Below are 24517 nucleotides of genomic sequence, written 5' to 3'. Positions count from 1 at the left end.
AAAATGAGTAAGTGGTCAAACTGCCACAGTGATGCAGCCGAAGTTTGTCTGAAGGTGGTCAACTTTACCCACTGTTAAAACAGAAATACCGCTATTTTAAGACAGTTATTTAGCTGAGCTCACAGCGCGGTACGTATTAAGCACATCTCTTATTTTTCTGACTTACGGAAAGTAGTACTTAATTTTCTTCTGGTACATCAGTGATATTTCCCTCACCTGCCGCCTGATTGTACTTATCGAGGTTGCGCTCCGCAGTTTTACTTTTTTATTAGGCCTAGACACGTTTTTATTCCTGAGATCCAAGAACAGTGCGGATAATTAAACTAGCTTTCAGAGACGGCATCGTTCGGTATTAGAACATCTATGTTTCGCAGCGTCAAGGGGTCACATTCACGACCCGGCAGTGTAAACATCCACAACGCCTTTATCGTGTTAAAAAAAAAAAAAATGTTTTTATATTTGTTTTTTTGTTTTTGGTGCGGTATGTCGTATATAACATAAGCTACCGGGGGACAGATCGTCTGGCTATGTCAAAATTTGAAATATTTCTGTTAGATGATCGTAACTACCACAGAAAACAGCCGATTCTTGACTGAAATAGCATATTTTCACACTCAATTAAAATCACCAATAACACGATCTCAGGAGAGTTGTGTACCTCTCGTAGCGTCATAAGCAATACACACATCTCTTTCTTGTCCAGATTCTGCAATGCAATGCAAATTATAGTTTTTGTAACTCAAAGCGCGTGCTCAATCATGCCACGTGTTTGTTAATTGTGGTTGTTGCTCTTCATTCGGATTCTCCGCTATACCGTTTTTATTTTAATTTTCTTATCAGAGCCAAATACGTGCGTATACCACCGACCTTAAGTATAGTGCATCAAATTAAACTAGCTTCCTGAAAAGGTATCGTTCGGCGTTGTGTAATTTATTCTTCATGGCGTCGGTGGTCAGATTCTCGAATCCTGAACTGCAAATGTTCCTCGCCGCATTGTTTTTTTCTCGCGTTTTCGCAATAAAACACGTCAGCCTTGCCATGCTGGGATCAAATACACCAGCGTCGGCAGTTATTTGCGAAGGATTGATCTATGCGAATATTTCCACTCGCTATTCATGAATTGCCACAGTTCGTCAGAATCTGAATGACTTGACTGCATAGTAAAAACGGCAAAAAAAAAAAAAAAGATAAAACGATGTCGGTTAGTAAACGGAACTTCCATGGCGGGGCTCGCCAGCCTAAACAGCAAAGCGCCGATGCCGGCCAGTCGCTGAACTTCCGTGTAAATACTGGCCATCAGAGACAGCAAAGTGCCGATGCCGGCCAGTTACTGAACTTCCATGTAAATACTGGCCATCAAAGACAGCAAAATACCAATGCCGGCCAGTTACTGGAACCTCCATGGAAAGACTGGCCAGCAAAGACAGCAAAAACCCGATGCCGGCCAGTCACTGTAACTTCTTCGGCTGAACTGGCCAGTGAGCAAGACGAAACCCCGACGCCGGCCGGGGCCGGTAGCTGACCGGCGCCAATGGCCGGGCGCCGCCATCCTGTTACCAGGACCGGCCGGCGTAGTCCCGATACCGGCCGACGCGGTGTGCTACCTGGGTATATATCATACAAAAGAGAGTGTGCATAGAGATTGAACGGGAGTCACCGCGAGATCCGTGCTTCGAATGCCGCGTGGCAATGCGTTCGAGGAGAAAACTTGGGACGCGGCATCCAACCCCGGATATTCCGGTGCCTCGAGTTCGCAGACTGTCCTTTGTTTGAGAAGTGTGATCCCGGCTTTAGGCTTCAGATAATTGGCAGCAATGATTCTACGCGGGAAGGGAGTGTCGTTCCTCTGAAGCAGCTCTATAGGCAATGTAGCCACGAGCGCTCTCGGTGCACGGATCAAAGCCACGCGCGAGGACGCGCATCTTCTCTACATTTGCACTGCGACGGCAGCGGCCTTCAAGTCGAAGCCTCGCAACGCGACTGTGATACGTCGTCTGCCACCGACAGTCTTGGGGAGGGACGTCTGATCATCTGATCATTTGGATTTTTACATCCCGGGTGAAGTGGTATCCCACTCGAATTTTGCGCCGGCTATAATATTCGCACATTCTGAGCTTGTCCCTCACCCAACGTGGTTTGAGACAACACCTAATTTAAACGTCTGCAGTAGACTATTAGAATCTCCATAGTTTGCCGCCACAATTAAAATTTTCTTCCCATTACCCATTCGCTTCTTTATAGCCATCTTTTCTGTCCGTGCGAGTCTTTTCTCCGTTATAGACGGATGACGCTGCACATAATTTAAACCGGAGACGAAGGGACGAGCCAGCTCGCCGATTTGTTAACTTTGTCCTCAAACATTTACACGAGGGCATTTCCCCTTTTCACCACTAATCATTGCGACGGCAGCTAACGGGCGGTGCTTTCCGGTGATAGGTGATGCTGACATTTTATGGCGACTCGTACCAAAGGATCACACGTTGCGCAATGCGGCGTTTGGTTAACGAATTAACGGCCTTAGAACTTCTCCCGATGCCTTAATCCGCTTCCAGGAACTGCACCACCCTAAATATTTAGATGAAGTTAAATACGAGTGAAAAGTCAAACTTCACGAGATGGAGCATTTTTATTCCGAGGACAAGTATTGTCCACCTTAATCTTAGAAGCACTTTAGACTGCTCCAAATTTTCGTTTTTAAGTTGATGACGTCATACCTTATCTAATCCATAGATGGCATTGTTCGTATCCTTTATTTGCTCTTATTTTTTCTTCGCGTATTACTTTGCATGTAAAATGTGGAGAGACAAACAACGAACGCAGAAAGAGAGCGCGAAGAAAAAATGGGGCGGAGTTCAACCATTTTTGGACTCGGAGGAATTCCGACAGCTCATCTGTTCCGAGCCTTTGAGAGGGCGCTTCATTTCTCTGCGGTTGCTCGGTCTCACAAAAATGTTTTGATCTGTGAGCGTGCTTTTTTTTTTTTCTTTTTTTGTTTCCTTCTCTTTCGAGAGCCTTCATTTGTATGGAGGAAGCTTTGCGGTTAACACAAACTCAACCCCCCATAGGCTTCTCAGTTCATTAAAATGATCGTTAAAAAATGTAAAAGCAGATTACTCCCAGTCAACGTTGCGATTCTAACGACAATAGTAAAAAAAAATCAGAGCACAATTTACCAGAAATAATTGATGCCGTGGAACACTCCAGAAAAACCTTTACACCATTAAGAGCGAAACACTAACCCAGGGGCTTTCTAAAGGTATATCCCCAAAAGGTTTATTCCCACTATGCATGTTTTCATCGCGCAACGGTTTAGCGAAACCGACATTTCGCGAAATCGGCCTTTTCACAGAGTTTGATGCCCGAAACGTGTGTCGTATTGACTCACGAGAATTTCGCCAAACTTTGTCGTTTGCACCGGGAATATCGAGGGCTTCGCGTCAAAGTCATATAAAGTACGCACAGTATATATATATATATATATATATATATATATATATATATATATATATATATATATATATATATATATATAATGCATCCAGTTAGGCGAAGGTCCGTAACAGAACAACCCTTTGCCACCCCCCGTTCGTTCAGGGCAGCGATAAGCAAAAAATCACACTATGTTTATTTATTTACTTATTTATAATTAATTAATTAATTAATTAATTATTAATACTCTAAACTCATCCGAGTCGAATCAGGAGTTACATAATAAAATATACACCTAGGAAAACACTAGGAACAGCAATACGACAAGGCGCAAAAAGCAATATATCAGTCGCTGACAGTTTACGAAATGCTTATTATGTTGACACTTTCTGCTTCGCGATTCGTTTTGATCAGCTGATGCCGCAATCTGATTGGCTGCGGAGCGCTATCAAGATACGCCAGACTCACCACGCTTCTTAACTTCTCAGTAGCAGAAGATATCAAGTTCATTAGTTACACAAGATTTTCAAGGGCGCAACCCTCTTGCAATGGATGTTCGACTGTTGTACTATGAGCAGTAATTTCTGGCAACTTCATGCAGCGTTTGTCGTGAGAAAAAAAAATAGAGTAAAATTTAAATGTATCGATGGTATACTAAACCGCATTTCCGAAGCAGTCGGGAATTGGAATAAATGCTATTCATTTTCATGTTCAATTGATGACAAGAGCGAGCGCAACCACTGAGCGGTTTCTGCTACAATGCCAATAGGAATGCAGTTTGAATCACGATTATGGAGTCTCTATCTTTTGAGGTCGAATGTCGAGGGTTGTCGGGTTAGACGTATATGACGGTCAGTTTTGGGCGGGTGTCGTCCAAGTTGTTGCTATTGACAAACTTCCATCGCGTGACGCCAAAAAGCGCCCTCTATCCTCTAAATATTAGGTAGGTGATGATAACTAATTTTATTAAATTCACTGACTAGGCGCATGGTGCAAGCCGTGGCCCGATCTGAGGGGCTCGACCGTATGCGTCTGTGGCCACGCACGCACCAACATGCAGCGGCTCCCGAGAGAACATTTCTCCGTTCGACTCGATCGGCTCTTGAGATCATCGGATTACGGTACCCGATTCATGTGCCGCGTCGTTGGCTGAACTTGCCGCACGCTTGCATCAGTTCCGCGCAATATCCAGATTACATCACATTGGATAATAACCTCGTGGCTCATCATCGCGACCCGAATACTGCTCTCTCGTCTGATTGACGTATTGCCTCGCGATTTCGACAGATCACGCTACCGCGAGGTAACCCTACGCACGAGGGTATGAGAGAATACGGCGCAAGATCACCAGGGAGACTGCACAGGGAGGCGACGCAACACACCGACAGCACGCTACACATCCATCCATGCATCCATTCTGGCAGGTAGCGTAGTTCTTTGGGCCGAAATGTAGTCTTTGTCTGGAAATTTAGGGCCTTTAAACCCGAAGAAGCCAAGGCGGAGCCAAACTTGGACCAATTGTTTGGCCAGAGTCTGGGTATCTTAACCCTAATTTGGCGAACCATTAAGTGCCAGAGTTATAAGCTTCATTTTTGGCTCTTCGCTACAGGCATCTTTGGCTCAAGTCTGGCACTTCGGCGATAATGTGGCGAGCCAGGGAAAAGCCATAAAAATGCCAAAGTAATGTACGCTGGAACTAAACTTGGAGCAAAACCGTATTAGGCCTAAGTTAGGCCCCTCGGGCTGTCAAGTTATGTTAAGTTAGGCGTTTTTTCTGGCGTGCTGCCCGGGCGAGCTCACCCACCTGAGGAGTACGGGTCCCGAGCCGAGGTTGTAGCGGAACTCGAGGTGGCCTTCTCTTAGCGCGAGCGACACGAAGTCTCCGGCGCCGGACGCCGTCTGGCCGTTGTAGAGGAGGATTCCATCCGGGGCGTCGGCCTTAAGCTCGAGCTCGAGCGAGAGCCCAGTGTAGGCCTGCAGCCGGGGCAGTTCCATGTAGGAGCGCCCGGAGAACTCGGGAACTCGCAGCGCTGGCAGATCCTCCGGGGCACGGGCCTCCTCCGGGGTTTCTTCCTGGGGTTCTGAGAGAAAAACACCAAGGCGTTGTTTTACTCAGACACGTCTTTAGGGGCGTCTTGATATACTCGGAGACAGCATTATCTCGCAATGCAGTAAAAGGTATGGGAACCCGTACTTGAAAGCTGATCAAAGAGGGGCACGCGCGCTGCTCCTCACTTCGGAAATGCCACAGAAAGTGTTCGCTACTATCCGTTGCGGATTGAAGCGGTCAGAGCAACGACTGTCGGAAAACTCCTTATCACGGCGACGACAGACTCTCAACATGTGCCTAGCTCACAGATTCGGGCGCCAAATGGACTACGTATACAAAACAAAAGGCAGAAGAGAAAACGTTCACGATGCCAAGATCGCTAAACAGCACGAATCAGGCCAGCAGAAATAAATGTCTGGCATGTGCTTTCTTCTGTCATTTATACCATCAGCAGATGACGAAATGGTACACCGGTACATGCAACGCGACAGGATCAACACACCGAGAACTTATGGCCACAAGGTATACACTCCTCGTAATTATCCACGCATCTCTACGAAAGAAGAGCCTGTCACGCCAAGTCCGAGGTTTCAGGCCAGGAGTTGTCTGATAAGCGGGTCATCCTGAGCTACCTGGTTCGAATTGAGCGTGTCACTGAGCTGTTGAACATTTCGTGCAGTTGTGAGCTACAAAGACGCTCACCATCAGTGGCTGCCGTTGGCCTGGTGCTCAGCAAGGGCAGGCCCACCGAGTCCTGCGGGTCCTGACCGAGCGCGTCCTCTTCTGGGAGAGCCCGGTGTGCCGTGGAGCGTCGCACGGGCCCTGCCGTAGGCGAAGGAGCGTCCTCGCAGGGTCCAGGCGCTCGCAGTGTCAAGTTCCGTTGCAGGCGACACACGAACTGGCGCAGCTGGCAGGCGGACGCGTACGTGTTGCCGTCTGAACCGCACACGGGTCCGCCGTCGTCGGAACCCCCGGCACACTGCTCGCAGGCGCCCAGAGGCCCACTGGCCGAACTGCAGCCATCGGCGCCCAGGCGCGCGGACCGGTCGGTGCACTGGTCGCACTTCATGCCGTGCACGCCGTGCTTGCAGACGCAACGACCGGTCATCTGCTCGCAGTCGTCCCGCACGGAGCCCAGAGCGCTGCACTGGCAGGGCGAGCACCCGTTGACGCCGTCGGCGATGCGGTGCAGGCCCCAGTAGCCTGGCAGACAGCGGTCGCAACGTAGTCCACCCACGCCGGGCTTGCAGGCGCACTGGCTGCTCTGGGCGTCGCAGGTGGCGGCCAATGACCCCAGACGGTTGCAGTTGCATACGCCTGCGCGGACACACCCAGAGGGGGTCACCTACGCGAACGTTCCGCCCATTTCGGTCACGTATTAATTACCACGGTGCACCGTGAAAGAAGGTGAAGGGTGAGCACTAAGAAAGAAAAGAAGTTGAAGGGGGAGAGAGTCTGCTTTTCGCTCCAGTGTGAATTATTCATGCATGCTTTTTCCGCATCGAACCATCACTGCCGCTGCTGTAGTTACAGCTGTTGAACAGGCTCTATATCTCTACCGTTGTTGATTGTCTTCCACGCCTAACAATCTCAGGGTATGTCCAACCGCGTGCATCGTTCAATTCAAAGCGCAACAATGAATTCACAAGAACCACGAGGAGTATATCAGAAATATTGCGCGTTGTGACCCGCGTTTGTAAAGCGGCAACAATTAGACAGGCGGTTTGAACGCACTCAACCGCCATTACTGACCTAACCCTCGCCTCACTGAAACGTCGAGTTACCGAAACTATAGCGATGACCAGTCCCCCGAAGTCAGCGTCGGGGAAAGGCACCGTGATGCCTAAAATGACAGTTTCGCGTGACAAGAGCGATGAAGTGAACCTGCTGGAATATTAAGCAAAATGTGTACGTCGTGAGTTATGGTATTTGATATGCTTACTGGGACATCCGGCATGGTTGACCCCCAGCGCCGGCGTCACACCGTCGGAGCAGCATCCAAAGGCGCTCTGGGCGCACGTCTTGGGGCCCTTGTTGGCGGCTCCCTTGAGGCAGGCGTCCGGGCCGTCAGCAGGCCGGATGTCCTTCTGCCGCCGGCAAGCCTCCTGCCTCACGTGGCAGCTGCTCGGGTACCAAAAACCGTCGGAGGCACACACCCGGATCACACTGGGACCGACCTCGTCGCAGTGAAGCTCGCAGCGGCAGTCACCTCCCGGTCCGCACACGGCGCCGAAGCGACAAGCGCCGGAGCAGCCGTCGCCGCTGCCCGTCTCCAGGTCTTGTTCGGCGGCAGTGCAGGGTCTCGGAGGTCCAAGGTCTCGGCCCTGCTTGCAAGAAGCCCTCCGCAACTGGCACTCGTTGGAGTACGGCTGGCCTTGGGTGTCGCAGACGGGCTCCAGGGCTTCGGGACAGTCCCGCGGACAGACACAAACTCCGCTTTCGCAGCGTGCTCCAAGGCTGCACTGTACGCCTTGGCACGTGTCACAGGGTCCCCTGGATGCGAGCGCTAGTGCCCGCTGCTGCCGGCAGGACGCCCTCCGTAGCTCGCACTCGTTTGCGTACGTCAGCCCGTCCGAACCGCATACCGGGTCGTCGAGGGGTGTCGGACACGGCGGCGGACAGGTGCAGCGGGCCCCCTGGCAGATGCCGTAGAAGGGACACTGGCGACCGTCGCAAGGATCCGAACAGAGCCCAGGATGTGCGACGGTCACGGCGGGCAAGCCGGTCCCTGTGGAGGACCTCTGGCAGGTCTCGCGACGTAGTTTGCACTCGTTCGGGTAGGAGATGCCGTCGGAGCCGCAGACGGGCTCGAACTCTTCCGAGCAGGGCGGGCAGTGGCAGGAAGGGGCGCCGTCCGCCGCGGGGGCGCAGAAGGCTCCCTGGGGACAGTGGAAGCCGTGGCAGGGCGCGCTGACGTCGCAGGGGCCCGCGTACGAGACGCGGAGCTGCTCGTCCGCTCCAAGGCAGGCTTCGCGGCGGAGGTGGCAGGCCGAGTCGTAGCTCTTGCCGTCCGATCCGCACACGGGCCGAAGGACCTGTTCGCAAGGGGGCGGACAGGCGCACGAGGCCTTGCCGAAGCGGTCGATGTTGCAGTCGAAGGGACACTCCAGTGCCCCGCACGGGTTGAGGCCCTGCGAGCACGGGCCGGCGTAGATAATACGGATGGAGCGGTGCGAGCGGCATGCCTCCACCCGGAGCAGACACTCGTTCGGGTAGGTGCGGCCGTCCGAGCCGCACACCGGCCGGAGGTCGCCCGGGCAGGCGCCGTTGCAGCGGCAGATCGGGTTCCGCTGCTCGTCCAGTTGGCACACCTGGGAAGCTGGACACTGGACACCTTGGCACGGATCTGCGTTGCGGACGACGGGGCGTTTTCTGTGAGGCAGCTGGAGGTTGTTACAGTGTTGTATTGGTATGAGACGATGATATATTGTTAATTCGTCTCCTGCTCTTTTATTAGGCAAGAGCAACATGCACACGATATCCTCGTAATCAGTTGTACCAAGAGAGTTGCCGTAAAACACGATACGCAAAGGTCTTCTGGAAGGATAACTCACATGAGGGACAAGGGTTGACAGGCGATTTATTCATTTTGTTATCGTAGCAATGTCGTTCGGGAGAAGGGTCGGCGATGTGCAGGCCGATTCCTACATGCAGTGGAGCGCTGATGTAGCGCTGTTCACGTGTCGTCGGCTACTTATCATCTGCCATGAGCAACCGTTTTGACGGTGCGATACAAATCTGGTGAACACTACCGTCAGCACGCGCTTAGCGCAAAGTCAGCGCTGTGCTTATAGCGCTTCGCTGCGCGTGTGAACAGGCCTTGATCTTACACCGTGGTCCTGACTCAGGACGGTTTTATTATACTTATTTTCTAAATAGACCGATCTCACCAAGCGTTCGGCGCATGCTTGAAGCCGCCATGACTTTAGTTCGGGAGACAGGCGGCAGTGCCCGAGACGCCTCATGCCGTTCTGTGCATGGTGTGGACGCGCAGAGCTCCAACGAGGTTGCCGCACGTGCGGAAAGACTAAAGTTCCCTCGATGCATTGCGGCAGCAGTGGAGTAGCCAAACTAGCTGGGACATCGGTCTATTGGTAAATTATAGTGAGACTGGTGAAGTCTAGAACTGTGGCAGGTGATCGTGTATAAAAACAAAAACAAATAAAAACACGAGATGTATTGTTGAACAGAAGGTGAGAGAGCAAACCAGCTGGTGGTAGTTGAACATAGTAAAAACACCCCAAGACTGGGAAATGAAAGGACGAACAAACACAGACGTGTGTTTGTCCGTCCTTTCTTCTTCCCAGTCCCGGAGTGTTTTAACATGTATTTTTGAAAGATGTAAATGGTGCGACGAGTGGAAGAAATGATTTAAAAGGGACTGCAGAGGACGAGAAAGTCGGAGAAACTGGTGCAATGAGTGATGCAAAACTAAAGTGCTTCAAGAAAATGATTAAAAAAAAAAAATGAGGCATACCCTTCGAGCAGGGGGAACAAGTGGGTTAAAAAAGAAAACAAAAACAAGTGTCAGGTATTTCTTGGAACTTCGCAACACGCCGTCTTTTATGAAAGAATTATCTTTAGCTGTTGACTCGCTCGAACTCGTGTGCTTACCACCGTGGATGTGTCCGTGGTTGCAACATATGCCACGCAAGCATCTGCTATCCCGTAAAGTTTCTTACCTAGCGACATTTGTTCGGTCTTTGAGCCGCAATTCGCCTTGCATGAGGTCTTCGAAGGACAGCATTCGCGCAAAACAGGGCGAAGTTATTCAGTTCGCTACTCCCTCGCAAAACGTTCTTGTTTATTTTTTTTTCTATCTTAGAATACTGTTCTTTTCATTATCCACGGAGGCTGCACCACTACTGTTCTTGACATCTGCGCATAAATCCATCCTTGCACCTTTTCACTTACAATGCGGCCCACGTCGGACGTGTTCGTCGGCCACTCCCCTGGAACTTGTCTGGCGGGACCGTGGCTTCGGCGGGTGGGCTTTATGCTCGAATTCTCTCGAGATCGACCCGACGGCGTCGGGACCATAGCTGGACAGTGGCGGCTCGACTCCAAGACGCTAACTAGGCTCGCCTGCATGCAGGCCACGTTTCGGAATCCTCCGCTTGAGTTGAGGGCGGAAAACGATTTTCGCGCCGCGACGTGCTCACAAGAGGCATTGGCTACTTCTGCAAAAATCTGCAGTCTCCCTTTTTTATGCGTCGAAGTTAACGTTTCCAAGGACTCGCGTACCTTCTGCAATTGCTTAAAAAATGTATATATAAAAATCTGCCAAGCAATTACGAGCCCGGCGTCTAAATTTCATAGCAGTTTCTGGAATGAAGATACTGGCGCTAGTCGGGTTTTAAAGCCGGTTTGTTTTCCAGAACCTCCCATAGTCACCGGAATCAGCCAATCAGCGCTGATCACGTGACCTTTCCACCAGCCAATCAGCGTCGAGCTTCGCGGTCGATTGTTTTGGGCTTTCCTAAGTCTGGTGACAACCCCCTGACGACCCAAATAACGTTTCACGTTAAGACAGCGTTTTGCCCGCGCTTACCAGTGGCTTCGCTTTTTGCTTAGTCTCGTTTCGAGTTTTGGCCAGAACAAGGAGCGGATTGGAACAACGCGAGAAAGTTTGCCTCGAGTCACACTTGAAGCCCAACTTTAACGAAAGAAGCCTGAAAGGGTTTCATGCGATCGCGACTTTATTCACGATGAAGTGAGCAAGAAAATTATACACTCCCTGCTAAAGCGATATGTTCACGTTTTATCCAAACCGACGCGTATGTTTTCATTAAAAACTAAAAATCGACACTGGATAAAATACAAAGGGGAACACGCATTCCCTTAATGATGTACCGTCTACTGGTTTATGTATATTTAAAATTATTGGACGTACGATCTTAATTGGGATCTATAGCTGCGACATCCGAAAATCGTAGATATATCATTCGCCCAGATTCGATAAAAAAAACTCGCTCACGGTGCAGTACGTTAAAACGAATGACAAGTATAAATTTAGTGGTCAAAATTTGTAGACTTTGGGGAAGTACGTTCTTCAGTTGCTTCATACATCATTGTAAAAACATAAACAAAAGAGCACGGTTACCACAACGCTATTGGCGGCTTGTCCTAAGAGCGGCCACGAATGAAGATTAGCTGGCGACCGATGGGATTATTCGGATGGAAATGTGCTAGCATTATAGTTGTTCCTCACCCCTCGTTCACCCCTTCCGTTCGTGTATGACCCTTTCCCATTTGTTTATTACCGCATCCATATCATTCGTGGGGGGAACCACATTTATCGTTTTAACCATAGAGTTATTATAATAAACGCTAGAAGCTCAGCCGGCGCTAGTGTCTATGGGACTTCCGGTTGCAAATTGAAGCAGACAGCATGCAGTCTACTTTTCCAGTCTCCCTGTGTATTCCTATGGGAAAACGCGCGTGAATTTTGTCTCGTCGCCGGAAAATAACATGAATAACTTTTGTTATTTCGGCTGTACCGAATAGTATGTACCTTTATTAATATTGTGAAAGTGTAATTGCTTTAGTTACAGTATTTTTTCTTTACCACTGAACGATGTTAAACTTCGCTATATTTCAGGCGCAAACCTCTATTCCATGGCAGGTATGTATAAACGAGCGACGATTCCAAGCAAAATAACGACCGAAAGGAATGTAGAGTGCGTTCAAAGTTCGCCAGCATTCCTGTCCTCTCACTCTACATATGAAAATGACCCCGTCGTGCATCTTTACGAGTGGTTAAGAAAACGTTCGAAACGTAAAGAATAAAGTACGTGGACTACGAAAGGTGCATTTTCTTGTTATTTCCTATGTTGGGCAGTTTTTATCGCGCGCCTGTTCTCTGGCTTCCTCCTATTGCAAAGATTTGGAGCGTGCGGGTGATGATTTGAACACAGAACAAGCATCTTCGCACATATTCACGAGCAGGAAGCATAAAGCAGTACTTATTTATTGCAAATCGGACTATATTACGTGACTTTCAATTTATTGTGATCGTCTGCAAGCAGAGTTACTTATCCAGCGTAGTTCTTGCCGTCTCTCTTCGTTTTCCACATGTCCTTCGTTCGTTTGGCACGTATATCCCCCATGCAGGGGCGGATGCAGAAATTTCCTGAGAGGGGGGTCAGGTGTTGGTCAGCGTACCATTTGTTTAGGAACCCCCTCACCCTCTCCCTCGTTTCGCGCCCTAGATTTTACACATGCAGAAATCAAGAGGGGGGTCAGGACATCCGGACCTCCCCTCTAAATCCGCCCCTGCCCCCATGCTGGAAAGCGCCGACTCCGTGTTCGCGCTAACAGTGTCCGACAGTGCATATAAATACATGTACGAAGCGTTTTTTGCACCGTTTTCATGCCAGATTTTAAAATAAAAATGCCGTAACTGACCAATTATTTCATCTGCGTGTCTGGGAAATGTTCCAATGTGCCTAGTAGGTACGATTTATTCGTGATATTTGCTCTTATAATCGAGCGCAGAGAAGAAATGCACTCGCTTTTTCCCGTAGAAATGCATTACCGGAAGTCAATTTCGGACTGCTTGCTGTCTGCTTCAATTTGCAACCGCACACTAGCGCCAGTTGAACCTCTAGCGTACATTATAATAACTCTATGGTTTTAACTACACACGCACATCACAGCCCACGACCGCTGCTACGGAAGCCCAGGGCGAGCTACATTCGGCGACGGCACAGCGGCAACTGAGCAGGCCCGCGTTCCACTGCGCCGCGGAGCCTCGTCCTCTCTGACTCCGCGCCAGCTGTGCGACGCTCCTTTGACAAAAACCCGGCGGTGACTGTCAGTTTGTCAGCGCCGGGGAGAGAGGGAGTGGGTGACGCGTGCTGACGTCAGCGCTTCGGGCAATGAGCCCCTAGAAGATGAAGTGGCGCCACCTGACGGCTCCTGTCGTGACGTAAAGTAGCAGCGATCACGCGACCGCTGCTGCGAACTTGATACCAGGATTGACTGGCTCCATCCAATCGCAACGCTGGCTGCGGTAGGAATTTTGGCTATCCATGCTGCTTTCCCACTCTCTCACTTCCCCGCACAAAAAAACAACAACAAAAAAAACAACAGTGTTTGCGAGTTTGCAAGAACAGGGAGGCAGCTAATGACGGCGAACGAGAGTGGGACTGCAATAAGGTACTGCGGTGGGCTAGTTGGTTCATACTTAGTGTTTGAACAGCGCAAAGACGACAGGAAGATAGAAGAGAAGAGGCCACACGCTCAATGGTCTCCAGGTGGCGAAGGTTACCACGCCTGGGTCAGCAAACTATAGCACGTGCTTTTTCTCCTTTTTCTTTTCTTCTTTTTCCTTTTTCTTTTCTTTCCTTTCTTTTCTTTCCTTCTCTTCTATCTTTCTTTCTTTTGCTTTCTGGTTGCGCTTTCGGTTGAAGAAAAGGTGACGCCGGCTGGCACAGGCCATTCCCGTGCAAAAAGCTGCCGCGCGTGTGTCTGATGAAAAAAGTGCATTTTGGCACTCTCGAGTCTCGCGCACTTCATCCTCTTCTGAATAAATAGCATCAGTTGATAGTCAGCGCTCGTCCTGTCCTCTTCTCTTCTATCTTCCTGTCGTCTTTGCGCTGTTCAAACACTGAGAGTGGGACCCCAGCGAATGATGAAGCTCGGAATACGACTCTATGCGATAATCGTAATCTACGCAGGGACAGTAAGCAGGTGAAACATCATGCTCATCATCGCATCTTTCGGGTCTAATTTTATTACAAGCTTTGTCATTGGCGGGGATTCATTCGTTGTTTACAGCCATTGATTGACTTGTTCTGGGAAAAAATGAGCTCACAAACATTTGTTTTTGTAGGGTGTGGGTTTGTAAAGCCTCGGTTTACGGTTCTAAAAATAGTCATTAATGTGGTAATTTACGCCAGTTGGTTCATGATAGGCAACCTCGGGCCCGAAAATACTTCATCGAGAATGTTTGGAGAACCTACATCCTCTGGGACCTACCCGCGAAAAGGGAATGAGAAGAACAACCTTCGCTCGTTAGATGAAAAGATTGGTCGCGTAGTTAGCGCCCCTCTCCTGATTAGTGCACCGGGGAGTCTGGGCTCCGGACCGGAGTTGCGGGGGAGCTCGAGTGCCGCTTGGAAAAGGTGCGGGGAGATCGATCAGCCCCAGCGTCAACGCCGGCTCCCGAATGCGCCGATCCGACTCGCCTATACGCCATGCTCTCCTGCAGTTCGCTCATGGGGTCAAGGCTGCTTCTGGAAAAAGCTTCGGAACTGGCACACTTCAGTCATCTTGGTGCTCAAGACCTTCGACGCAGGTCATCTGAAAAGCTCTATCTAAAATCCCAGAAAACGCTTTTCCGGCCTCCAGATATGTTAAAAAAGTTCGGGACAGAGAAAGACAATATTAGGGACTTTTAGCAAACCGTTACCGTGTTCCACGTACCGCACTACTGGAGCCCTCGAGTGATACCGTGACCGCGAGGAGCGCGCTTAAAAGCATGCTTTGAAGGCTCCGGGAGTGCGGTACGCGGAACACGGTAACGGTTTGCTAAAAGTCCCCATTACCTCGGCTTCCCTACGCCGTATCCAAAGTTCAGGTTTTCGAATCGTAGCGATCGTCAAACACGGTCTCTCTGCACTAAGCACCAAAATGGCGGCGCACACAAAAAGATCGGGGAATGAAGTGCCGATGCCTTAGCTTCTTTAGTAGCTCTCGGTGCTGCGAGCTACAGCCTGCGCCAGACGTCTTGCTGGATGGACGTCTACGTGAAGGCGACTTATTGAATCGGAGGACGCCGACTTTCATTTGACGTGAACATAGTTTTCTCACCGACCTACATAATCAGTCGACCTATTCTGACGAGCCGAGTCAGGAGTCGGGAATCCGATAGACGATTTCTTCTCTGCTTACACCGGTGAAACTAGATTCTTGGGCGATACACAAAGCACCGTGGTCAATCCCTGTTCAGTCGAGGGATCTCTGAACTTGTGCATTGTAACCAAAAGACGACACAGGGGAAGCGGTTACAAGCTAGATAAAGTATTTTAAGAGTCAGCTTACGGTAGCTTTCTCACCTTGCGGAGGCTCAGAATTCATCTGGACGCAAGGAAGCCCTACTGGCGCCAGCGTAGCTTTTCGAGTATCGGAGGTGGGCTTGACACAATGCTGGAAAATGTGACGGTCGGTGCTACACCGTTATATAAGTCAGTACTGGAGGCCTTCTTCGAGGTAATTGTATACAAGTTTACGTGTACAGGAGTTACCGATTTTTCACATAAACCGTTGTTTCCCCCCTTCGTGTCATTCCCATTGTATGAGATACCAATCAGAAGCTCAGGGATCGAAGAGGATCTCTGCCTGAACACGACACGTGCACTTGTCTTAACATTTCGTTAAGAGAAGTTAAGAGGCTATTACCTTTTTTCTTAGCTTCCTGCAATTACGACTAACCCTCATCGACATCCTTCTCGACCCACAGAACAAGCAACGTGTCTGGAAAGACTGTGGTTGAAAGGGCACTCTACCCTGCAGACATGGGTATAGATTTTGAGAGGCGTGAACGACGTAGCGACCGTCAAACAGCCCAAAATAAAGAACGTCGGACTACATGGCGTCGACGCCGCACAATCGCTAAGCGTTGCAACGGGGAAGAGGGGTTTTCAATCTGGGGGTAGCATAAAATATATTTGGGAGTTCCAGGGATATCTGTACCATATGTTAGTGTACTTTACGTAGAATATTATGAGAATGGGGAGGATGGTTTGGGGGGGGGGGGGGGGGGGTAACCTGGAGGGAGTATGGGGTGCGTGCCACCGGCGGAGAGGGGGCAGCAAAGGCGTACCGCAGGGTCCGGTGAAGCGGTGCTGGACGTCCCTCATAGCGTTGCAGGAGGCCCGCCGCAGCTCGCAGCTGTTGGGGTAGTCCCTGCCGTCGGAGCCGCACACGGGCCTGGACCCGCGGGCGTCCCCGTACGACACGCACTTGTCCGGGCAGACGCAGTCGGCGGCGCGGCCGTCCAGCGTGGGCCGGCACTCGGCGCCCCACTCGCAGCGCTTCTCCAGGCACGGGTCGACCACATCTGGCGGGAATTTGTAGCAGGCTCGGCACAGGCACGCCAGCAGGCATACGACGCAGGGCACGAGCTGGCCCAGCAGCAGGCTGCTCGGGGGACCCATGGCTCACACGCAGGGACACGCGCGCGCTCGCTTCCGCTGCGGACGGGGATCGATGCGGAGCGGGCTTGGGCGCCGCCAGGGCCCGCCACGGTGCCCGGAGCTGACCCCCGGGGCTCGGCGGGGCTTCGAACCCCGGGGGGAAGCTCAGGAGGGCCGAACGGTCTGGCGCGGATGTCAGTTGGTTACGTATCGGGACGAACTGTGGGCTTGCGGCCGCGTGCACTCGTTAAAATGCCCGTGCGCCTACATTCGAGCAAAACACTTTCTTTAGTCCCAGACTGCGTTGACATGGATACGACAGTAGGGCATCGGATGGAGAGGGAACCAGTCACACGCGCCTAGTCCCCCTGCTTCTTCTTGCCCGTCACAATCGTCATATCTCGATTTGACGGTCGTAGCCAAGCATCCGCGGTTGACAACTTAAGAAACCGAAGGTTCACGCCTCTTGCTTCGGGACTAGCTCTTGGGCGTTTTTATTGGCTAGTTTCGAATTCAAATCAGCTACATAACAAGGCTGCGTAGTTTCTGATTCGTGACGTCATTTACCGGGGGCCAGCGCGGACCACAGATTGGTCACGATGCATGCGTCAGCACAATCTTGTTTCATTTTTATTGACGAGTTTGTTCCACATAAATCAATTCGATAGGCGCCCAGAGCGCAATTTCTTTTTTCGACGCGAAGGTACAGGTGAACGTCGGCTCACAGAGAATTGTTTCGTTTTGGGGTTTTATATTTTTGATCGGGTTACGCCCTGTTGTCCAACTTTCGCGTTCAATCCCCACCATGCTAGCGGCACATTTACGCGGAGTTTCAGGTTTCGGGCGATGCGCAGTTTATTTATCCGGGCCTCAAAACCGGGTGTCATTTTCTCTGTCGGACCCCGTGGAAAAGCGCCCCGTCGCTAACCCTGGAGGGGAGGGAAACCCGACGAACTTGATGGAACTCACCGCAGGAGCCCTGGTGTGCGACGGTGATCCTCTTCTGCCGGATGCAGGCGGTCATGCGCAGCCTGCACTCGGACGAGTAGGTGAAGCCGTCCGAGCCGCACACGGGCGCGAACAGCTGGTCGGCGCAGGACACCCGGCAGCGGCAGTACGCCTGGCCGCGGTCGCTGTGGCACTCGGCGCCAAAGCGGCACCGGGTCTTCGAGCACGGCCCGTGGTCCTGCGCTCCTGCATGTCGAGGAAGCGATGCAAGATCCACCTTAGTGCCTCGGCGCAAAGTCACGCTGCTCGATCATACTCCACGCAGAAGACACTCGCCGTTTAAGCGCGTTATGTTCGATTCATATATCTTCGAACGTGTTTCCAGACAGTTTTTGTATCAGTATTACCAATGTGACGGTTGAACGTCACATGAGGAAGAAGCACGCCTCGTCTGCGCAGTGTACTCCATTAATCGCCTAGGTTTTGTCAAGCCCTAACCCCATCAAACGTGATTCGAACAGATTTGGTGGTACTAAAGTGGGGTTTGATTGTCACCAGGTGCGTCGGAAGCTTTCGGGAGAGGGGGGAATTTTCCTCCCCCGAATTATTTATCTCGTTCTGGATGGACATCTTACCGGCGTGAAGTCGGGCTATATAGCCCACGTTGGCAATCTATTGGGTCCAAGCTTGGACCCAATAGATTTGAATTGAGATCCCCTGAAAATTGTCCTGTTAGTCTAGCCAAAGCGTAATCAAAGCACCTTTGAGGTATTGTTTGCACCCAAGCACCGGCGCTCCGTTGCAACAAACACTGAACTCGCGCCTTTAACTTTCACCCTCATGTCGGGAAAAGGGATTGGCAACCATTTGATTATCAACCAATCAATCGAGCAACTCGAAAATCACCGACAGGTGATTTTCGTTGCGACAATTATCAGTAGCATCGGGCTAGGCCCCCAAGGCATTTAAGATATTTCCCTAGTCTGGTGACAGCTTAAGAAGAACCAATTATATTGTGGCCTACAAGAACGCTCGAAGCAAGAAGCTCGGACAGGATGAGCCACGCCCCGCATTTCTTAAGATATCGGCGAGTCAAGTAAACTTTCCGGGATGAAGGGGAGGAAAATCCCCCTGCCGTCGGGCCCCATCACCCGTTGAACGGTGCCTCCGCACTGGCGACGAGACAGGCTGGGCCGTTTATACTGTTTCTCATGGGGCCCACCAGATGACACTACCGGGCCGCCAAGGAATTTCGCCCGAACGCGCAGGACTGCGTCTACCTGGCGCCCTTTTCAAAATGCCGCCAGTTCGTCGAGGCGTCTCAAAGGTTTGTTCACGATTGTCAGTCGCTGTTATAGACTTTTGCACAGGGTGTAGGAAATTCTGGAAAGGGGGAGACAACAACCTAGAAGACAAGGCTTGCACCTTCCAAACGTCATTACTAGTGACAAAGCCCCCCAAAAAAGGAAGTTTTCAACATTGCACATACGCCGCGAGGAGCAGTTCTCATAAGATTTGGTTGTCGGAGGAAGAAACGATGCCTTTGGCGTTTGAAACGTGTACGTCTTGATGAGCATATCTGACCCAAAATGCACCTACGTATATATCTTAATTCTCTACATAAAAATAGAAATTAGTAGGGCGCCGAACCCGATTGATCACAACCCTTTAATCGATTAATTAATCGATGAATCGGTTTCGTTGATTTCCAGGCATTTTAACGAAGGCCGAATTGCGCCCCTCGCCTTTGCTTCCTTCTTTTACGGTATGATAGATGGCGCAATGTTGATCCCTTAGTATAAAGATCGACTCGTAGGTGTCTTTGACAAAGTAACAAAGAGCCTTGCAGCTGTGGAAGCAAGGACGTTTGTTGCTAGGCGAAAACGAGCCCTATTGCTCGTTGTTTCCAATAGTCCCTGCTGCGCTAAACAAACTCGGTGCTGAAGTAGTCGGTTCAGATATAGTATTATCTTCTTGTTTCCGGTTCCAAACATCACCCCTGCAGCTTACATCGCATCCAAGATACACCAACAGTTTGCCCTTCATGCTGGTATACTCGTCCGCGTCTGCGCAGTGCCTAATCCCGAAGCGAGTAAAAATAGCGCAGGATAGGCCCTCTGTGTTGTCGCTATTTTTATACGATTGCTCACGGACTTCGGTAAAATCTGTGGTCGTTCCTTTTTTTTTTTTTTTCGATTCCAGTTTGGCAGGTAGAAGGCCCGTTCACACTCTTGCGACCGAGTAAGACCGAGAGAGACCAGACCGGTTTTTAAGCCTCTTGCGACGTCTCAGGACCAGCTCCGCTGCAGCGCATCCGGTCCTAAGAAGTCGCAAGGGGCTTAAAAACCGGTCTGGTCTCTCTCGGTCTTACTCGGTCGCAAGAGTGTGAACGGGCCTAAAAAAAGCGTTGAATGTTTTTGTTACTTCTTTCTTGTTTCGGTTTTTCAAAATTGAACCGATTAACAGGTTAAAGTACTTGATCGCGATTGAAGCATTAATCAATTAATCGGAAGGTTAATCGATCATTGGCGAATTAGTGGTATTCCGCGAGGAGCCGGGCTTTCTTGACTAGGGTTCTTCAAAGGAAGACAAGTATAAAGCATCCGGGCAGCGGCGTCTAGCTTGCGTCGGTATACGGAGAGCAAGTCGTCTGCTTCTTAGGGTTGCGGTGACATCAAAACGACGCCGAGTTCTGATTGGTTTCGATCAATCAGATAGTGGGTAGACCTCAAAGCTAGATGCCTTGAGGTCTACCCACTATTTTCTTTCAATCAGCCAATGAGAGCTCGGCGTTTTGACATCGTTGCAACCCCTGTGCAAGAAGCAGACGAACTTTCGCTCCGCATTGTTGCCAGCGCGTCCCGCAGCGTCTCACAACGAACGTAACAGAAGTTGTGTGAACTTGAGCGTGTTGGCCACTTGGGGCGGGGCGGGGATCCACTGTAAGTATGACGTCATGCGCAGGCATCATCATCTAGCTGGTACTCACCTATGCCTGGGTCACCGATGTTCGAATCACAGACGGCTTTATTGCCTTCATTAGTCTCAAGAACTCTCGAGTTCTTATGACTAATGTAGGTAATAAAGCCGTCATTAGTCACAAGAGCTTTTGAGTTCTTATGGCTAATGTAAGTAATAAAGCTGTCGGTGATTTGAACATCAGTGACCCAGGCATAGGTTAGTATGTTGACAGTGGGGATATTGAAATATCCCCACTGTCAACGCATTTGGTTTTTGGTGACAAAATAAATACAATTTCACCACACTTTTCTCCTTTTTCTTTTACTCGGGAGAGCAGTTATGCTACGCATAGAGCTACTACATAAGTCCCGCTATAGAGTATCGGCACTCCCCTGCTTTCTGATGGGCGCCGCCATTTTGGTGCCTAGCGTAGTGCGGGCGACCGATCTCACCAGGAGTTGCGCGACGCCACCGCTGCCCGCGGTGCATTCTGGTACCTGAAGCACTCCCCAGCGTTCCGACCGCGTCAATGCGCGTTGTACGCCCGGCGTTTGGTATTTTTTGGGTCAGCACGAGACTTTTAATTGGCTGTTTACTGAAGGTTTTCAATGGGTGGCTTCACCTGTTGTGTGACAGGGTGCTACAATAACAGCACCGGACAAAAAGGCATCGAATTTTATGTCATCCCGAAAGAAAGCAGCCCCCGAAAAGAGTGGCTAAGAAAGGTAAACAGAGCTGGACCAAGCAGCAGAAAAACAAACGTTTTTCGATTTGTTTCGTGATTTGCTTCATAATTTATATTTACCCCATTGCACTAGCTAAAGAGTGTAAGATTACAGGTCACGAGACTTACTGGGGCATGCCGAAGTGTTCCGTACGTTGAAATCTCCCTGAGCACTCGATCTGTAGTGGTCTATCCGTTAGTCTATATCAATCGGGACCTCCGCACTGCTTTGCGGTGGCCGTTTTTAAAACACTGTTTCCTCAATGTATTTCGGTGGTGATGACTCTCATTACGAGGACACGTTTTAAGCACAACTGTGCTTCAAAAGATCAGGACAATCACTAAGAAAGGACCAACGATTCCCGAAATGTATCATTTGAAATAAGATGACTTTCGAAAGCAGTCTTTGTTGTTTTTTTTTCTTTCTTTTTCTTCAAACAAAGCCATTAGAACACCGGATATAAAAAATTAGAACGTAATAGAGCACCACCTCGTGGGGCTCTATTATGCCACAACTTGATTTTGGCTGGAGTTATGGCGTTAATGATCCATTCTGTGTTAACACCAATAAAAACCGAATAAAAAAAAAAAAGAAAGAACGAAAAAAGAAGCTTTTACTGTCGGAGCTTGCGCAAACAAAATAACCCTGAATGCCGTTGAACTAAATGTCCAGTCGTTTCCAAGTTCATTGAGACATCCGAGCAGCCGGAGTGCTCAAGTAGGGGCGTCGTTTTTGCGCGGTCGCAGTGGGACCACCGCATGAACGCAGTGGGTTCACGCGTTTACGAACACGAAGAAGCAGACGGCAAAGCGATTCTAAAGCGATAAGACGTCTGGAATTGCATTTCATCGCCTGCTGACAAAAAAAAAAAAAAAAAAATAAAATCACAAAAAAGGCATCACAAAAAAAAAAACACAAAAAAACACGATTCTACAAGGACAGACACCAAATAAGCGCAGCCTGTTTGGTTTCTCTAATTACTTAAGAAAAAAAAAAGTCTTTATTGATTAATCTTTTTACAATACTTCGTATCGATGTTCGTAGAAATCACAGGTACTTGTGGGACGAAGCCCGGCAGGCGTTATTTTTTTTATTGTTTTTCCTTTTTTTGTACAAATTAATAATACGTAATTACCCATCGAGCGAGTGACGGGTAACAATATTCAATTGCCTTTCTCTAAAAAAAAGCAAAAAAACAAACAAAAAAAACGACTGTATGACACCGATGGTTAACGCTCGCCTTGCCACGTGGACCGGGTGTGCTACACCAAAAAAACAATCCGCGGAAAAAAAAAAAAAAAAGATTAGGTGTTTAGACAGCGCTAGATCGTTCCACCGTAACCATATATGGTATATGGCTGAACTAATGTACACTCTAGATGTGAACCTCTTTCCAGTGCAGTACGACTGCATGGTCGGTCTTTTTAACGTGCATCGCGCAGCAGTAATGCGGAGACTTTTGACTAAGATCGAATTGTAGTTATAATGAAATTAAATGCAAAGGTGCAAGCGAGCTGGACAAAAATGACAAAAATGATCCCCGGAGAGGGGGGAACAAGAGGTACAGACACCAAGCACCAATCTCCAAACACATGGTGACTTGTGCGCGACCGAAAAAACCCGCCTGGTCCGGGTATCGAACCCTTGTTGGTGTTCGACTGGTGTCAGCTGATAAAACCCGTTTGTTCTACTAACTCCTCACTCCTGGCTAGCTCAGTTGGTGGAGCGCTCCACATGTAATGGAGAGGTCCCGGGTTCGATACCCGGACCAGGCGGATTTTTTTAGTCGCGCACCAGTCACCTAGCTGTGTTTGGAAATTTGTGTTTGTCCTTTGTCCCTCTTGTTCCCCTTCTCCAGAGATTATTTTCGTCATCAAATTGTAGTTCGTCTAATGTTTGCGCGGAAGTTGCGTTGACATCAGAACGCCGAGCTATGATTGGTCCTGATTGGAGGATAGTGAGAAGACCCCAAGGCAGCTTGCTTCGATCAAAGCCAATCAAAACTCGGCGTCGTTCTGACGTCACCACAACCCCTGCAAAAGAAGCAGACGACTCGCTCTCCGCATACTCGTTAATATGGCCACCTCCGATCCTCCCAAAATCGTCCACGAGCCGTCCGTAATAACGAGACAAAGATCCGTGTACTTACCCATTTTGTTCCCGAAACTTCTGTCTATATAACGGTGTATCCATATTAACGGTTTTCCCACACGACTGTGCAAGACCTTACACTTATTCATATCGAAACGAGCAATAGGCAGAGTGATATGTCGCAAGTACATGCACATTTATAACGAAACAGGCACAGTAGCTCACGCCTAACAAAGTACATATAGGGGACGTGTCATTGGAGCTCCCTTACCATACTCGGCGTCGAATTTTCTGCGCGACGTTGTCGAGTCTATCGTGTTTCCACATTGCGGAAGCCCCACACTGTTGCACAAGCTGGTAGCTTCGTGCGAAGGGGTTGCCAAATGAAACCACGCGCTGGCGCAGGTAACTTTGGCAGCGCTGCGGAAACCACTCGAGCCACGAAAAGATTGACGCGTTCATTTTTAGCTTCAATAATGAACGCGTAATGGTACATAGGTTCTGTTTACTTTTTCAATGAAACGTGTATATTTCAATTTAGTTCCGAGGATATATTCTCTCCGCAGAGTGAGTGCTATGCGGGTGACGGGTCAGCACTTTATTTTTCTTCACCGTCGTTAATTAAAAATAGTTTTTTTCTTTTAGTTTAGAAGTTTGGTTTTCAATATAGAGAATCGAGTTCAAAACGTCCCAGCCTAAAGGCTTGGTAGAACGGCCCCACTTAGTCCTCGGAAATTATATACCGAGAAATTATATATAACGGAAATTCCCAGCTCAAATAATTTGATTTGTATTTGTTTTAAGGTCACAACCCATGTTCTCAACAAAAATCAAAAACAAAAAAAGGGATGGAGGGTTTGAGATTTGTTTATTGCTTTTTACCGACTTTCCCGTGGAGCACTAGCGTGCCATTCGGTTTTTATTAAAAAAAAATCACGGAATTACAGCAGCGTAAAAATTATAGCACAGCCTCTCGTCGTAGGATAGGGAGACAGCAGCACATAGAAAGGTGCTGAATACAGTTCCAGACGTAGGCATTTTATTTTACTACGGGAGTAAAAAAAGGGGGGCTAGGTGGAGTGGTTTTCTTTTTATGTTGTGGTTCATTTCCAAGCTTAAATCCCGGTTCATGACCGGCGCTTATAATGGCGAAAGGCGCCTGACGAGTGACA

At 49.4% G+C, this 24517-nt stretch overlaps 1 protein-coding gene across 1 annotated transcript in view; it reads right to left on the bottom strand.

Annotated features, from left to right (window-relative positions):
- Positions 1 to 16641, bottom strand: part of LOC8034697 (agrin) — a 39223-nt gene extending 22582 nt beyond the window's left edge. The window contains exons 1-4 of the mRNA XM_029979360.4: positions 16308 to 16641; positions 7422 to 8825; positions 6182 to 6796; positions 5234 to 5510 (exon numbers count right to left, since the gene is read on the bottom strand). Coding sequence (XP_029835220.4) covers positions 5234 to 5510; positions 6182 to 6796; positions 7422 to 8825; positions 16308 to 16641 — 2630 coding nt within the window. The remainder of the gene's footprint in view (positions 1 to 5233; positions 5511 to 6181; positions 6797 to 7421; positions 8826 to 16307) is intronic.
- Between the last annotated feature and the right edge of the window lie 7876 nt (positions 16642 to 24517).

Source organism: Ixodes scapularis, unplaced genomic scaffold (genome assembly GCF_016920785.2).
Source record: "Ixodes scapularis isolate PalLabHiFi unplaced genomic scaffold, ASM1692078v2 PGA_scaffold8__174_contigs__length_109621045, whole genome shotgun sequence".
NCBI classification, from domain to species: domain Eukaryota; kingdom Metazoa; phylum Arthropoda; class Arachnida; order Ixodida; family Ixodidae; genus Ixodes; species Ixodes scapularis.
This window is presented reverse-complemented; position numbering and strand designations above follow the sequence as displayed.